The 16854-nt window shown below is 38.1% G+C and overlaps 1 protein-coding gene across 1 annotated transcript; it reads left to right on the forward strand.

Moving 5' to 3' along the window:
• Positions 1-1328: 1328 nt before the first annotated feature.
• On the forward strand, positions 1329-15921 carry LOC139473503 (cephalotocin receptor 1-like). Its single transcript, XM_071256122.1, has 2 exons — positions 1329-2298; positions 14635-15921. Exons 1-2 carry the CDS (start codon positions 1329-1331, stop codon positions 14889-14891), a joined length of 1227 nt encoding a protein of 408 aa, XP_071112223.1. The 3' UTR covers positions 14892-15921.
• The last annotated feature ends 933 nt before the right edge of the window (positions 15922-16854 follow it).

Here is a 16854-nt window from a genome sequence, read left to right on the forward strand (position 1 = left end):
GTATTGACTACTCGCTCCATCAAGATAATTACAAAAAAAATCCTATTTCTTTTGACTGTATAAAATATTGCTGCCATTTAATAGTACAAAGCTGCATTCGTAATTAACTGAGAGTTATTGGAATATCGACCTTTCTTGTAAATGAAATCATGAGCTATGTCTAGGGGCTGAACCTGAAGCTTTGACTAACGAGCTAACTATGTTAGTTGACTTGACTCGTTGAGATAACAGCTTGTGTCTTCTTGCGTCAAAAGTCTCGATCTGAAGACGTCGCCTGATAAGGCACAGCATGTTGGCCCATCACAGACGAAGTCGCACAACGACCAAAAATAGAACGGGGCGGAAGAATGCATTTAGAAACGTCTGGATACTTAGATATGATTAACTTTGTAAACTTTATTGTATTTCATTTCAAGTTTAAAAGTTGATATAGATGGACACATATCTTTACTCAGCCATTCGTTTGCTCAACCAGAAAAACAAATAGTATAAACGGTACGTGAATTTCAGAAAATATTGACCATTTTTGTAAATATACTTAGAAATTAGTGTCAGTGATTTAAACGCATATACTTAACCAGTATCTCATAACGTATTAGCTTGTATACCAGACAGAAGTGATTTGGATTTCTTAAAATACATCATTCTCCACTTTCCTTACACACATAATGTCCAAGCATGTTTTCATTTAGTACCTTTCAAGATAGAACCAAGTTAGTGGAATTAAACACCCGATTTCTCAAAGTGAAAGTGGATCTTCGTTATATTGGGCATAATACATCGCTTTGAATATATGCTTTTGCGTTATCCGAGTAAAACACTGATAATCAACTTCAACCAGTCCAGAGGAGAGGGTGATTTGAACCCTAAATCGAATAGAGTACTTTCGAAAAGATTTACGAAGGATTGGATAGGACTAAATAGCTGCAATAAACACAAAACCTAGGGGTTTAGCATCCATATAAACCACCATAGGTAACAAAGTACCTCTAATCTGTTCATATTTAAATACATTTCTAGGTCGCGATGGAACAAAACAAAAACCTATTTCGAAATATTGATCTTCGTTCTTGTAGAGTTTGTACATCAACGTTTTATCTTTTTGTTTCAGTGCAGCGCTGACTGAAGACAGCTCCTCAGACGGAAATGTTACCCTTGAGATTTCTGGCCACTGCAACTAAAGCCAAAATGAACGTTTGGACCTTGGCCGGAACGGATGATAAGTGGATCTAATCAACGCCTTGCAACGCGGACGCTTCATGCCTTCACAATAAATTAGCGTCTTTGTTTTCCTTGCGAAGTCGATCAGAAGAGAGTGGTCAGTCAAAATGAGTTCTCCTAGTCTACTCATTACTGGTACCATTAATTCAACAGTGGCCTTGCCTGTGAATAGGAGCGGTGTCAACAGTACAAAAGTTGACCTGCGGGATGAAAATTTGGCCGTGATTGAAATTGGCGTGCAAGTTTCTATCATTATCCTAGCAGTCATCGGCAACTCAGTTGTCATGTTGACGCTGAAGTTAAGAAAGAAAAAGCTGTCAAGAATGCATCTCATGATTGTTCATCTCAGCTTGGCGGACTTATTTGTGGCTTTCTTTAATGTACTACCTCAACTCGCCTGGGATATTACATACAGATTCGTGGGAGGAGACCTGCTTTGTAGGCTTGTGAAGTATTTCCAAATTGTTGCCATGTACGCATCGTCATACGTGTTACTAACGACAGCCGTTGATCGTTACTACGCCATCTGCCGGCCACTTACCAGCGCCACATGGACTTCCGGAAAGATTCAAAAACTTGTCATGGTGGCGTGGTTTGTCTCCCTTCTTTTTAGCATTCCCCAGGTTGCAATATTTTCCTACATGGAAACTATACCAGGAACGGGAATCTTTGATTGCTGGGGTGTTTTCGAACCAGAATGGAAATTACAACTCTACATTACCTGGATTACAGTTTCCGTCTATATCATTCCTACTCTTATTCTAGCGCTTGCGTATGGGTGCATATGTCATTCGGTTTGGAAAAGTGGGAAAATGGCGGAGACACTTACACCCAGGTTTACTCTTCAGAATTCCAGGGTTTCAGGCAAATCCAAGAACGTGGACGGTGTACCAAAAGACATGCTTGAAAAGAACATCCAGTCAGTACAAACGAAGCCACCTGTGCATGGGATATCAAGAGCAAAAATGAAAACTATCAAACTGACGATGACGGTTATCATCTGTTATCTGATCTGCTGGTCACCGTTTTTCATAGCGCAGATGTGGGCGGCGTTTGATCCTAATGCTCCGTTTAATGGTAAGTTCCTCAGGTATCCGACAATGGCGCATGCAAACCACTTGACGAGATACCAAACTTTCCCATCAAGAATAACAAGCTCGACAATCTTATTGCATTTAGTAAAAGTGTAAGGAAACGCACAGCTTATTATTGAGCTTTAGTTGACATTTAGAAAGATAATTGTATCCTTTTACTATCCTTGAAAACTATAACAGAAATGCAACTTTAATGCATTTCATTAGCAAAAGACCCTACAGTTTTTACTGCATAAGCTTATAAGTTTGCGAAAGCTATTCTTGGAGATATTGGATTTGGAATAACTATGAAGTCACATAAACATGTATGGCCTCATGTACAACGGTAACAATCTCAGTCAGATAGCGCTTCTCATGATCGAACACGATTGCTTCAGAAGCACTTGTATTATATTTCGAGCCTACCCGTGGGCCGACACTACCTGGTTGACAAGACTGTTAAACTCGAATCGTGTTTGTTGTTAAACACCACAGTCAGCAATATTCCACCTACATGATGCGGCTCGTAAGTAATCGTGTCTGGACCAAACAAACCCGCGATTGATATTATGAACTACATGTACAAAGAGATTTATGAACTTTTTCCATTTTCCAGGTTACTGGGTACGTATGTTGTGCCCTTAAACCTACAATGGTCTTAAGTCTACAATATTCATGAGTGGCTGGACCACGTCACACTTGTTTAATGGACTTAAGACCATTGTAGGTTTAAGGATACAACATACGTATTCTTACCCTCAATGGCAATGTGGCTTATTGATATTTTACTATTTTCACTCATATTCGATAACATCCATTATAGAAATGCAAAGTTTCAGGTCTTTTGAGACTGATTTGCAATTTATGTGGATCCAGAGGTACATGTATATCGTTGGACGACATTTCATTGCGTGGAAGTAGTTTGTCAATAATGTTGTCTTCTGAAATTAATTAGGATCAAATGCCCCATGAGTCATAGAAATATGAGAATATCGCGTATTCTTTTCTTCAGATGACTTTATTCACATCATGGAACAAGGTAACTGTAATCAATGTTTTAGAAGCCCAGTGGAATTGTTCGACAAGATAGGAATAGCTACGAAGATATCTGAACGCAAATCCTCTGACCGCAAGGAAATAATTTCGGATTAAATTACGTTTGAAATAATAGAGTGATCGTGGTGCATACAAGTGGAAGTTATATCTTTGAACAAGTAAAGAATGAGCAGAGGAATCCGGAATCTGCAACATTAATCTACGTTAAGCAGGAAATACACTGAAGAAATGTAATGATTATCAATGTACATGTTTAGTATTAATTTGAACAAATATTTTGCAAATAAAGATATTAATTCCTCCCAATTCCCGAAAGGTCGTAGAAGATAGCATAGATCACAACTATGTTTCTTGTCATTTAAGGGTTGAAATCGACCAGGCATATTTCCCGGATTACATATCGTTTGTCAGCGGCCAATATCAATGAACTGCCCATATGATTAGATCAAATTAGGGCTTTGTTTTGAATGACCTGCATGTACTTCGATTACATGTAGGGTATTTAATGCATATATACATGCATATCTGTAACACGTCACCGTAAGTATGGACGGTAACACTCAGTATTCTTAATAATAAATGCGACAAAACCCTTCACATATCCAACAGAAATCTCTGCTAAAAGCTGAGTCGATTGTACGATTCCGACATATACCATGATCAAATAGTGATCATACCAGGTACCGCTGTCATATAGCTGGAATATTGATGAGTGCGGCAACAAACAAACAAATCATACCAGATGTTCGCGAAAAGGTGAGTGTATCCTACCCCACTGGTGGCACCCGTGTCACAAACACATGCAAAGGCAAGTCAAATGTTCACCAAACAGAACATGGGAACATATGGTACAAAATAGGAATATTGGTCGACATAAAGAAGGGAAAGTTGACTATTGGAAAGTTGAAGTCATCCCTCTTGGTGTTTTGTCACTGAATCTTTATGCATATATCTAAATATGAAACAGATGAGGCGGTCTCACTTGTCTCCTTTATTTCAAGTACAGGTGGGTAAATCAGTGGAAGGGAATTAGCTATTTGATGGTTATTGAACTATATCAGATTATCGATATACCTGAAGGTTAAGTTACACTTCTTGGCCACGTGTGTATCCCACCAAGGCCATGGTCTTTATAACCTATTACCATTGTAAATATCAAAATAACGTCTTCTTTTCAGCTACATATATACGTTATCAATACTGGCTTTTCTCTCGTGTGAACACAACATTATTTGATGAAATGTAAACACCAATTAGAACATATACGCGCCAAATACACAGACTTGTCTCGATAAACGTGTAAAAGCAACTGTATGCGATGAAATGTAAACATGAAATAGAACAGATAGACTTGGTAAGTGTTATTTTAATCAAAACAGGTTGGTCATGTAGTAAATACAAATATTGTGATTGCCAAACCCATGCCTTTAATATAAGATGTCACATTACTTGACACCGACTGTCATTATTTTGGTTTATACCAAATTCCGTTTGGAAAAATGGTTAGATACGCAGAGTCAATTGTCCTTCTGCAGTCCCTCATATGTTCGAGACATAAACTATAGTAAACTCCACATGGGAAAGAATGACGGCTAAGGTGTATGTTTGTTAGTTATTCGGCCGCACTGAAGGGCATCGCCACTGTTTTGTAAGTTGGTGGACTGCTCATATATTGGGTAAGACACTGTAATATAATATAATGGCTTGTGCAGTGACAAATAAGAAGAATGTTTCAGAATTATTCACATTTCCAGTCAAAATGGTCAAAAAACGTAATTGTCTGAATAGTTACCATACCTGTACGTCGTTACTATTTCATTACCATTCTTGACTGAAAACATCAAAGAAAGTCATGACAATTAATACCCAGGAAGTCTTTGAATTAGGATTTCATACCATTATCAACTGTATTCACTATATCAAATGTCTTTTGTAGACGTACACATACAGTTAATTCGTCATTAAATTATTATTCCTATGTCCATGATCTGAATACGATGCTTTATCTCAAGATGAAAAGTGGATGTGTAATTGAGTCGCAATTTATTACTAACACGTGCACTAATCAATGAAAGCAATGATTAGATTAATGGTGGCACGTGGTCCTGTGCACAGCGCACAGGTCACAAATCAGGTGAAGTTAAGCAACTCCTCAGAGTTTCTTCGGCCCTGCCAAACACTGATGCACATGTCTCTTTAGGCAAGTGCCTATGTTCAACCAGCAGTGAAAGGGCACTTCATGTACCCTAAAACTGTGTTCTTCCAAATTTCTGAATATTAATTGCAGTTGTTTTTGCAGTTAATGTTTTGTCACCAAACACAACGACCTATCTACCGGTAAGATTAGTTATGCATGAGAAATATACAATCTAATAGCCATAAATATAGTCGAACTTATTGGGTACCCAGAGAAAACAATCGGACTCGGCTGCTGAGTTCAACAATGCCACCTGAATGTAATGACAAAACAAAAGACTGTGACAGTCTCTCTAACAAACGAACTGTCAATGTATTGCGATTTTTTGCGGCATCACAAAGACGGAGGCCAAATGAAACGGAACCATTAATTTGGGAGATGTGTTGCCTCGCCTTCAGGACTGCACAAAGTAAAAACAAGGCTACACTTGTTTAAAGACTCCAGTAACTTTTGTTGAAGGATAGGTCTATAACCCACAGTATCGACTAGAGATGTAGTACTTACATGTATACAGGCAAGTAACATTTCGCTTCATGTCATACAATATTTTATATTTCAAGAACCACCAAGAGGAACGAAAAACATCTCATTGAAGTTGTTCAAGAACGTATGGCAGAATGTGTACTTGGCAGCTCACAGCGTAGCGTACATTCCACTATGTGTGGCTGCCAAGACTCATGATATTGTAACCAAAATGGTCATATGAACACAAGTGTCTTCTTTAATGCTGACAATAACGACCTCCGTCAGCTGTTCAAAAATGATACAAAATATCGTGAACAACCTGCAACCAATGGGGTTCATCATGGATGCTGTCGAAGAGTATGCCAAAAATGAACTAATAGAGAATATAAACCTGTTGCATGTTTTTTCATAGTGGGTTAAGTCAGTGTGTGATGTCATTGGTAGAATGCACAAGCTGAAAAAGAGGAAACAGAACTGGTTTAAACCTATTCTGTACCTATTCTGTAATTTGTTTGATCAACGAACTTGGTATAAGTGGCACATGAAATAATTACACATGTAAGGCCAGTATGTTAAACTAGGTAGAAATCTTCCCAAAACAGGCATCAGCAGTAACAACTTTTGACCCTAAAACCTGAAGACTTGTCCATTCCTCGTTGTATTGTATTCCAAAGCCACCCATACCAGCAAACGTATCGCCAAATCCCTGTCTCAAAGTACAACCGTAATCCTACCATCAAGGAAGGACTTTCTGTATATTCACAGAATGAATATTCTCAAAAAAATAGGTGATCATGAAATATGAATGTTGTGATCGGTCTTCGTAAGATAGATCAGCTTTGAATAATGATTGCCAAAGAAAAAACTGTTTTCCAACCGAAACCTAGAGCCCCAACACACCCGACACCAATTCCTCAGTGACGCTTCAATAAAAGATCATCAAATCGCTCTGAACAATGTTGATTTTCACTATGCACAGTAACAAGTAAGCTCTCTACTCATGCTTTAATGCAGTAATTTTTCCATCAGATTGGAAATTCGTCGTGATTAACGCCTAAGGGCTATTGGTCTGCTTCAAACTCGTAGAACTCAGAATTTCCTAGGTCAACAAAACAAGTCCAGAATCTTGGGGGGAGGGAGTCGCCGATGGTCGCGGTGGCATGTAGTGCTTTCAGATGAGTCCAAATTCACTCTGAACTTTCTAGAAAGGTGTGGACGTGTCTGGAGGCGTCCTACCGAGCATCTTGCTAACGTCAACGTAAGGCATTATGACAGCTTTGGGGGTGGGCCTGTCATGACATAGGGCGGGGTCACTATGACTGCCAGAACAACGCCACTGCATATTGTCAATGGAAGAGACGTTTGTCGTTCAAGACGGTAACGCTCGTGTCCACCGTGGACGTATCGTAACTGACTACCTCCTGCACCCAAAACATCAGCAGAATGCAATGGCCAGCCACGATTCCTGACCAAAGAGCATAGGACATGATCGGTGGACGTGTACGCCGACGTCAAAGGCTATCCGCTACCTGAGTGGAACTAGGCCTACATGTTTGATCAGTGGAAAAGGATATGTCAGTACATTACTGATTGTGGTGTTCACTTTGTAAACAAATATAAATGTGTGTGTCATAAAATTAAAACGCATACGATTTTTAGAAAAAAACAAACAATTGCCTACAAGACATAATTAATAACGCAATACCACCTTTTGAGATCGAACCAAGCCCTATGAAAGAACGAGAACAACATTGATTCCTTAGTAGTTCAAATCCAGTATTATCCAAAATAAAAGAACCGCAGGAAAAAAGACAAACTTGAACATGTTATCGAAACAAGATGTGACTCGTGTTTTATTAATTAAAAGATGTTATCGGAATTGTGTTTGTAATGCTTATAAGTATAATATTGTGAGCGGTGCTGAACCCTTTTTCAGGTGTATATATGGAACACGCCACAGTCATGCGGCCTATATATCGGAAAACTTGTGATTGAAAATATGAGTAACGATATGTGCTATCAGTCCAAGTCACAGAGACTGTGAACCCTCGAAGGGTGAGATTGCAAAGACGCATTAGTGACAACATGGGACGACAGAATTCGTTTTCGTTTTCATATATGTTCTCGACCCGGGTTCGATTCTCGACATGTGTAATGTGTGAAGGCCATTTTTGACGTGACTGACACATACCTAAAAGCGCCGTAAAACCTAACTGACGCATGTACACGTGTCCACGCTGTGGAGAGCTGATATTGTTCTGATTTTTTTTTAAAGTAAAATAAAAGGAAGGCATTGCTTTGCAAATGCACCAAGAAGTTGTTATTGTGTGAACAATACACGCACTGGAAATTACCACGCTTCCGCTAACATGATTTGTCCATTCAAGATATGTATACGAGCTTGGTTGTTTTTCAGTGAAAATATTCATTTCCGTCAAAAATATTTCGTTGAGGGCTACATTTCGAGCCCTACATCAAAATAGTGTGCTATCGTTGAAATGTATGTTTTAACATTGATGCATAAACGGACTAACCTTAAACCCACAGTATTACGTCTGGAGAATTCATTTATCATATGGAGCGAAAATAATTGCACAAAAAATTCCTCTGTTGGCAGGCACAACTCGTTATTCAAACAGGCAGCTCAGGTCTTGAATCATGTTGTTTAATTTCAACGTCTAATACCCAGATTGATTTTGTGTTAGGGTAACAAATATGCATCAGTATTCCGAGTCATTATTGTTCTCATTCTTAGACTACATCTACCAGAATTGCATTTGCTTTTTTGGTTTGCACTGTGATTGTTTAGTCATCTTGTTGCTGACATTTAACAGGCCATCGCTAACATTTCTGTTTTGTTGGAATTACATCATTACACCCAGTCTTACACACCGTTTATAAGCAAACCTACGCAAGTATGCTCAGGAGAATAACATTACTGATCCTAGCAAAACTATCTTCAAGTTTCTCTATTAAATTACGTTGAGATATACTATTTGTGTCGACCATCATCAGATATGTGTTGTAGCGAGTGTGAATCCCGTAATACATGTATTTAGTAACCTCTTAATTGTTATTCTCGCTATGAAGTTGGGGAACGTTTCCAAGATAATATCAACAGAATATTAAAAATGTGTTAATTCAATGCTAACCTATTTTCGAAACTGCTGCCATTGTTGTGATTGAAACTTGAAAACATGTTTTCCTCTACACTATGTTTGTATAATGCAATATTTTCATTGATTGATGTGAAGCAACTCATACAAAACAATTTGAAAATACGTTTGATAATAATGAAAAAAGTTTTGTCAAGTTTGTGGAGAAGTAGTTTTTGTACAATGATGGCATTTTCCAGAATGTTTTTTTATGACAGAAGTAATTCATATATTACATCATATATTCAGGAATCATTTCGATGACACGATTGATACTGCCATCTTCAAGAAGCACGGTTTCAATTATACGATCCACATTCGGATTTTTAAAAAAGGTTTTTCGATGTCAGTTGTTTTGACTTCCGCTCGAGTAATGGGATTATGATAATTCCTGGAGGCAAAAGCTGTTATTGAGCGGGGCGTTTCAATGTCTAACCGTGCTGGACACAATGTTATGTTCCAATAGTGGTCCCACACGCACTGTTTACAAATGATGCTCGGTCAGTGAGTTACGTTAGATTGAAAATAATATAAATTCTCGTTATGGGGTCAGTTTCCTTGGCAATTACGCTTCTACCACGTGCAGACCTGTAGGGTACCTCCCCTACAGCTGTTTGTCCAGATCGGCACCTTGTGTAGCCTTGGGGCATACAGCTTTAGTATATTCAATAGTAATAGTAATAGTATATTCAACAGTAATAGGATCGAATCTGTACTGCTTGTCCCTAGAACTACCTAGACGATTTCTCCATACAATGTTTTAATGCATATTGCTCAAGTGGACTCAATTTATCTTTCGTCATGATAATATTTTTCGGTTTCGGCACTTTCTCTTTGAAACAGAACTAATTGTAGGATTGGGGTGAACTTCGAAATGTCATGAACCTAGTATCATGTCCTAGAGATTTGATGTGCAATCACTTGTTTTTTATTTATTAAAAGATGTTATCGGAATTGCGTTTTAAATGTTTCGATCCCTTTAGACTTGCCCCAACAGGAAATAAAGCTCATATGTACAACTGAAATATCTTCCACTTTCGGCTCCCAACCACGTACTATATCGTATTTACGACAATGCTTAGATATACAGTCAAGTCTCGTTAATCTGACACTAGTTAATCCGACAATCAGCTTTATCCGACACTAATGATGGCAACCAATTAAATCAGTCCTATTTAGACATGTTAATCTGACAGTCTCGCACTCCGACTCCGACACACCTAATTTGTAACGAATTACCGAAATCACTTATTAATCAGTCTCGTTAATCCAAAACAGTGATCAGCGTTTTCCGTGGTCATCTGCCCGCGAGTACACAGCCCGGTGTTTTGATATTTTGTATATATTTTAAATCATGCTGTTTTTGCGCATACATGGTAGAAGGATAACCTTCGATAATAATTCTGATGTGACCAAGAGATTGCTTTGAAGACTGTCCAACATCAATCTACCTAAGTTCACTGAACCAGATATTTTATGACGTGTCAATGAAGACATGTATCTGATCTTGCTCCATACTGTTCATTGAACCCTATTTTTCCCATTGAGTGACCAACACGAACAACGTTATTGCAGTCGTAGATCGCGTCACGTAATCTGTCTGATTAAATATACTTAAGTGTAAAGTCAAAGTTAAAACGTGTAACCTCGATTGTTCTTCTGATGGATGAGGCGCTTGTCTGATGTCAGTGTGTGTTCATGTGAATGGAATACAACATAGTCTGGTTAGAATGAACTGATCATATAATATCTTGACTTTAGCTGGTAACTGAAAACTTTCAATGTATATGGTACCTACTAACAAGTTGGAAAGAGGAGTAATAATGAAATTTGTATTTAATCTTATATATCACGACATATTTGATCTTTGGGTGAAAGGTCATCTGAAGTTTACTGAGAACACAATGTACGAAATGCTGGACTTCTTCGTAGATCATAGCTCTGCGACATTTGCGGATAGCACTTTCACACAGAAAGTAGGCATCCACATGCTCCTTCCTTGTTGATGTGATGAATATGAAAAAAGATATAGATATAGCTACAGGCTATCCACAAGACTATGACAAGAGGGATGGTGCCAACTTTCCAATAGTAAAACTTTCTTTTATGTAAAAAAATATTCCATCAGCTTCATTCTTTGGTGTCTACATTTTTCAACTTTGAAGGTAGAATCGAGCATGCTCTTAATTTCAAAGAGCGTCATACAACTCTTACTTTTGTTGTTGGAACAGGGTTACAACATTCATTGTCTTAGTAAAGCTTCCCAAACGTTTTACGGAAGATTTGTGAAGGTCATTTCCAAATTTGACGCATCTGTGATGTCAGGTGCAATTCTCATTTGCCTTGTGCCATATTTTCCCGTGTTTGACTAGCCTTTGCTGTGTTTATGACGAGTGCCTCCCGTGAGGCAAGAAACACTCATCTTGTTTTAGAACACCTGGCATCATCACAATTTGATAGTGATTCATAGGCACATGCTGAATTGTACAACGAACTATTCTTTCAGGAGAGATTTCTGATGATTATGAAAAGGGTTTTGTCGCTTTTGTTTTAATAGAATTACTATATTACGACAGTTAGAGAAGGAGCCTATCCACCGATCGTGTCATAGAGGCCCCTCCATCAGTTGTTTCAAACCGATGGTTTTGTCGCTTATATTTCCAAGCAAAAGATGGTATAGTATCATAATGTCACACTCGTCAGGGAAATGTTGAAATCAGTAGTGAACAGATATTATATTTACTGTTTGAAAGACGTACCCACCATGTTGGGTTCATATTCAGACATTACATCAGTCAAAGGACCTATAAATCTGGTAGTAGTAGTTTGCAATGCTGTCACTGCAGCGGGGAGGGGAGGTGAAATGGGGTTTAACGTCGCGTTCAACATCATTGCACTTAAATGTGTTTTAACATTTGTGAGTGGTTGCTTGTACTTTTCCGGACTGATGCTGATTTATAGTGTTAGCCGACTGAGATACCCTGTCGCAGTTAAACATAATTCCTCCTTCAGACACAGTGTACCGACTCCGAGCCAACCACTCCTTGATTTAGCCCCTTAATGCCGAGCGCCAGACAGGGTAACAACAAGTACCATTTCTTAATGTCTTTTGGTATGGCGCGGCCATGGAACCCCGAACCTTCCGCTCTCCGGGCGGACACTCTACCACTAGACCACGGAGGCGGTCCATTAATACAGAGGCATGCAACAACGTGACACTATGTATTATGGACCCCGCATGCATATGTTTTTTTGTTTAATATGATTAAACCTAGAAATTGTATTTGAAAGCATACAAATCCTATTATTGTAAGCAGGTGGCCAAAACTGGCGTCTGAAAGTCGCTTTCAAAAGTGGCGATGAGACAAACCGAATGTAGATTTTTATACAAATACAGGAGATATCAATCAAATACCAATTCTGGTTTATTTTTTCGATCCGTAACAGTTCCAATGCATCGAGTGATATATTGGGAACTGTAGAGGTACTTTTATGGGTTTATAGCATGTCATTTATCAACATAACGATTCCATATTAATATTGACAGTCCTCGTGAGCGTAAAATAATAATGGGTCTATAATTGTGTAATTGCAATAGAAATACGATATCCCTCCGAGAGGGCAATTACTTATCAGTGTCAGTTTTCGAATTCACGAACACGTCCTATTTTAATTCTGGAAACCCATTTGTCCATGCTGTGGCCAGTCTCTGTCAAAGGTATTTACAAAATTGATTAAATATGCTGTTCTCATGGGTACATAAAAAAGGAAGAAAAAATGTAAAAAACATCTTTCCAAAACATAAAATTTAAACTATGTCGCCCATATGAATATTTTCCTTTGCTCAAAACTCATGTTTTTCTTTAGCAAATACACAAAGGTTTGTATACAAGCATTATGACACACAATTCCACTCATTTTAACTTAGTTCAACTAATTTATGGCTTCTATGGTGTCTTTTAACTCCAAGCAAGAAATTTTGTAATCACAACAGAAACAATTGCATCTCTTGCAGACACTGATTGATATAATTGAACTTCTATAAACACACGAATATGTAGCGACAATTTCAGTCGACGACACCCAAAACGCATCAATAACACAAGACATATCCATCTCATATATCTCAGTCGGAGTCGAGTCGTCTCAATGTTGTTATCAGTTGTAACTACATGTAACTAGGTAATGGAATACATTTTTACTTGAATGGTTATTTTAACATACACAGTTACACGTGTGTATAATATGCCGTAAAATATTTCAAATAATCAGTGTATCTTGATCTTAATATCTTTGGATATGTTTAATTTATAATTTTCTTGTACAATAATCGTAGTTTGATTCTTTTTGTTCGGTGTTATACTGTTGATTGTTTTTCCCTCCCAATGAAAGCCAACTTTCAATCAAACCATAGCATGAGTGAGTGAGTGAGTGAGTGAGTGAGTGAGTTGGGTTTAACGCCGCTTTTAACAGTATTCCAGTTATATCATGACCTATCAGCTTAATGTGGGAGGAAAGCCCGAACTGATGCAGGTCTCAGACGTTAACCACTTCGGTGAAACCCACGAGCACGGGTATGGTGCTGACAAACCTAGAAACATAATAGGGGAGAACTGGCCATAGCATGAACCACATCCTCATTCACCTATAGTTATAAGCTCATTTATGAAGATGACCATGATGAATGACCATTTTATATACTACCGACAGAAAATAAAGCATTGACGAGGCCCAGTATTAAGGGTTCACTTCATGTCACGTCTGTGATCTTTAGCAAAAAATAGTATTAGTTGAAACACAAGCAGCCATATCTGCGGAAGATATGATGACCAAAATACCATTACACATTTCACGTGGCATAGTTATTTTGGTAAATTGAAAAATGTTGTTTCAACTGTGGAAAATGTTTAAGCATGAGAGAGACTGATATTTAAAAGGTATACATGTATGTAGCGCTACATGTAGAGTTCAGATGCATTCGTGATATAAAGATAAAGAATTTAAAATAAAAAATAAGAATATGGCAGTGATCACGATCTGCAACTATTTGTGGATGATAAAGGGTATAAGTTACCTTTATTCACATTGTTGACGATATAAATCGTTTTTTATTCACTTTTAGGGAAAATACATCCATTCTCAGAAATTGATGTGCCACATTCAACGATAAATGAACGTTTGCTTGCTACCATGTGATGTTGATGCAAAGGTCCATTCCTGTTTGGTTAATGGGATTCAAGTGTACATTAAACCATGGTTTCGAAAGAAAGGGTTTGCTTATATTAATTCAATTCACCCATGTTATCTACATAGGGGATACTCTCTGATCTCTGAGCATACTTAATGTAAGACGTTTTCACTGTCCTGTCCAGTGATCTGCAACAGCTCATCTCAATGTAGCATTTCTGACATATTAATGTTTCTCGGGCAAACCGTGAAATTTGTACATTGTTCCTCCTCCTTCCAGGTCCAATCTATTCAATTATCCTGCTGCTCGCCAGCCTCAACAGTTGCACCAATCCCTGGATCTACGTGGCCTTCAGCGACACCGTCTGCAGCGAACTTAAGAAGCTCTTTGTTCGAAAAAACAGAAACCTGAACCGGAGAGACGACCATGTTCAATGTGTTTGTGTTGGTTGTTTCAGACCTTCAGACTCAAGCGGCAGCTACCATCTCAGCGAAAGATGTGACACCAACAACAGGGTGCATAATACCTGTACATAATCCTGTAAAGACACAATGACGTGGACCTATGCGAAACAACCATACTGGTCTTTGTCAAAAAAGAAATACATTACTAAGCTTAAGGCTTACTTGATACACGTGCATGTTAAATACGTCGGTATGATGTTGCGCAAAAGAAGGCAATTTTGTACTTTTTCCATATTTCACTTCAATTCATGGGCAAAAACTATGAATGTTCATAATAGACTTGTACCATGATTATTATTACAGTTTCATAAGTATATTATGAGAATTTACTACAAATGGTGGTAGGTTATTAATTGTACGTATTCGTGTTTTAAATACGATAACAGAATTAGCAACGTGATTATATCAGCAGTCGCTTGAGTTTCAGAGAACCTCTTGATATCATTAACGCATATCTCCTCAAACGCATTTCAAATCAAACATAAATATGAATTATAAGTAAAATAATCACACATAATGTGCCAGTAATTCATGCGTCTCATACGCACCTATCATGCGCATTATATGTTGCATCTTCCCGAGGCAAGGGAGTTAAATGACTTTAAAAGTCCAGTTTCCACCTTTGCCGAACTAGGCTGAAGTTACTGGGCTCGATCGTTGCGCCGCCAGTGGCTATTACCAATTATGTCCCTTCTAAGCCTCTCCTTTGGACCAATCAGATTCCACCCCTCGTATCACTTGCGTTAGCTTCAGACAAAATGGTGGCGCTCAGTCAGGACGATCTGATCGATAATCAAAATCTATATTGTGATAAAACGGGTCTTACATCGCGAAATGCATCAAATCACGTGAGCACCTTGATTAAAAACATGAAAAAAAATTGGAAAATATCTTCTGACAACGAGTTGGCGGTGCACATGCTTTGAAAATCCTGCAATCGATCGAAATCCGCACGACAGTTTACGAACCGGATTTTGATTTCGGTGCGCGATTTTGATTGGACTATACATAGACTCGTTAGTCCAGAGAAAATGTAACTCCATAATACCAGCCTAGTTCGGCAAGGGTGGAAACAGGACTTTTATAGTCAGTTTACTTTTGCCTCGGGAAGATGTATATGTTGATGGCAATATACACACTGTCGAGTAATTTTGTAAAGGATATTGACATATATACATGTCATTAGGTTTAAGTTGACTCAAGCTTGATTTTGAATTGATATAATTTTGAATAGAGGACTGCGTGTATGATACTTTGCCAACAATTTACATTGTCTCTAAAGAACGCTTACGTCACACACAATTTTCCCTCTTTACATATTTACATAATCAAGAATATCCCACGTATATGTGCTCAGTATGTGTATATATGGCAGCCATATTATCGTCTTTTCATTCATATGAAAATTGGGAGAACGGAAGTCGTTGCACCTTCCAACAATCGTAAGCAATGGAGTTCATTTCTGTTTGGCCCGTTTATTATCGTAGTTGTGTGACTAAACAACTGCAAACAAATACCCTTAATCATTCACAAATAAATACCATTTACATGATTTGAAAGAAGACTGACAATGATTGAAAAATAAGTCATTTTCTATTTTAAGTTTTTTTTGGTAATAGCCCTGATACTGTGTTGATGTTTCGAGCTGTAACCAGAAGAGAAAGCACGGAGAGGCATTGCACACATGACCTAACTAACCTTCAAACGCGACTGCAGTTTGGCTTAATCACTATGGAGTGAATTCATGAGAGGAACAAACTTCCACGACACGATGGTAATGTGAAGATCGTTGAGATGTGCAAGCGATCTGGTTAAGACGGCCGGAAAACACTCAGTCTCTCATTGGTTTCAATCAAGCCTGTTCCTGTTTGAGAACAAAGCAAGCTGATTTGGGGTGCTGTAATTACATGGAATCAATTGTTTCGTAATTTGATCAAATAACATGTATGTAGCAGGAATGTGTATTGAATGTTAAGAGCCTTGTGGAATTATCAGAATGTAATATTCAACAGATTAATATTAACTAGTTGAAGTT

The sequence above is a fragment of the Haliotis cracherodii genome, unplaced genomic scaffold (genome assembly GCF_022045235.1).
Source record: "Haliotis cracherodii isolate W230 unplaced genomic scaffold, xgHalCrac1.p SCAF_29, whole genome shotgun sequence".
NCBI lineage: Eukaryota > Metazoa > Mollusca > Gastropoda > Lepetellida > Haliotidae > Haliotis > Haliotis cracherodii.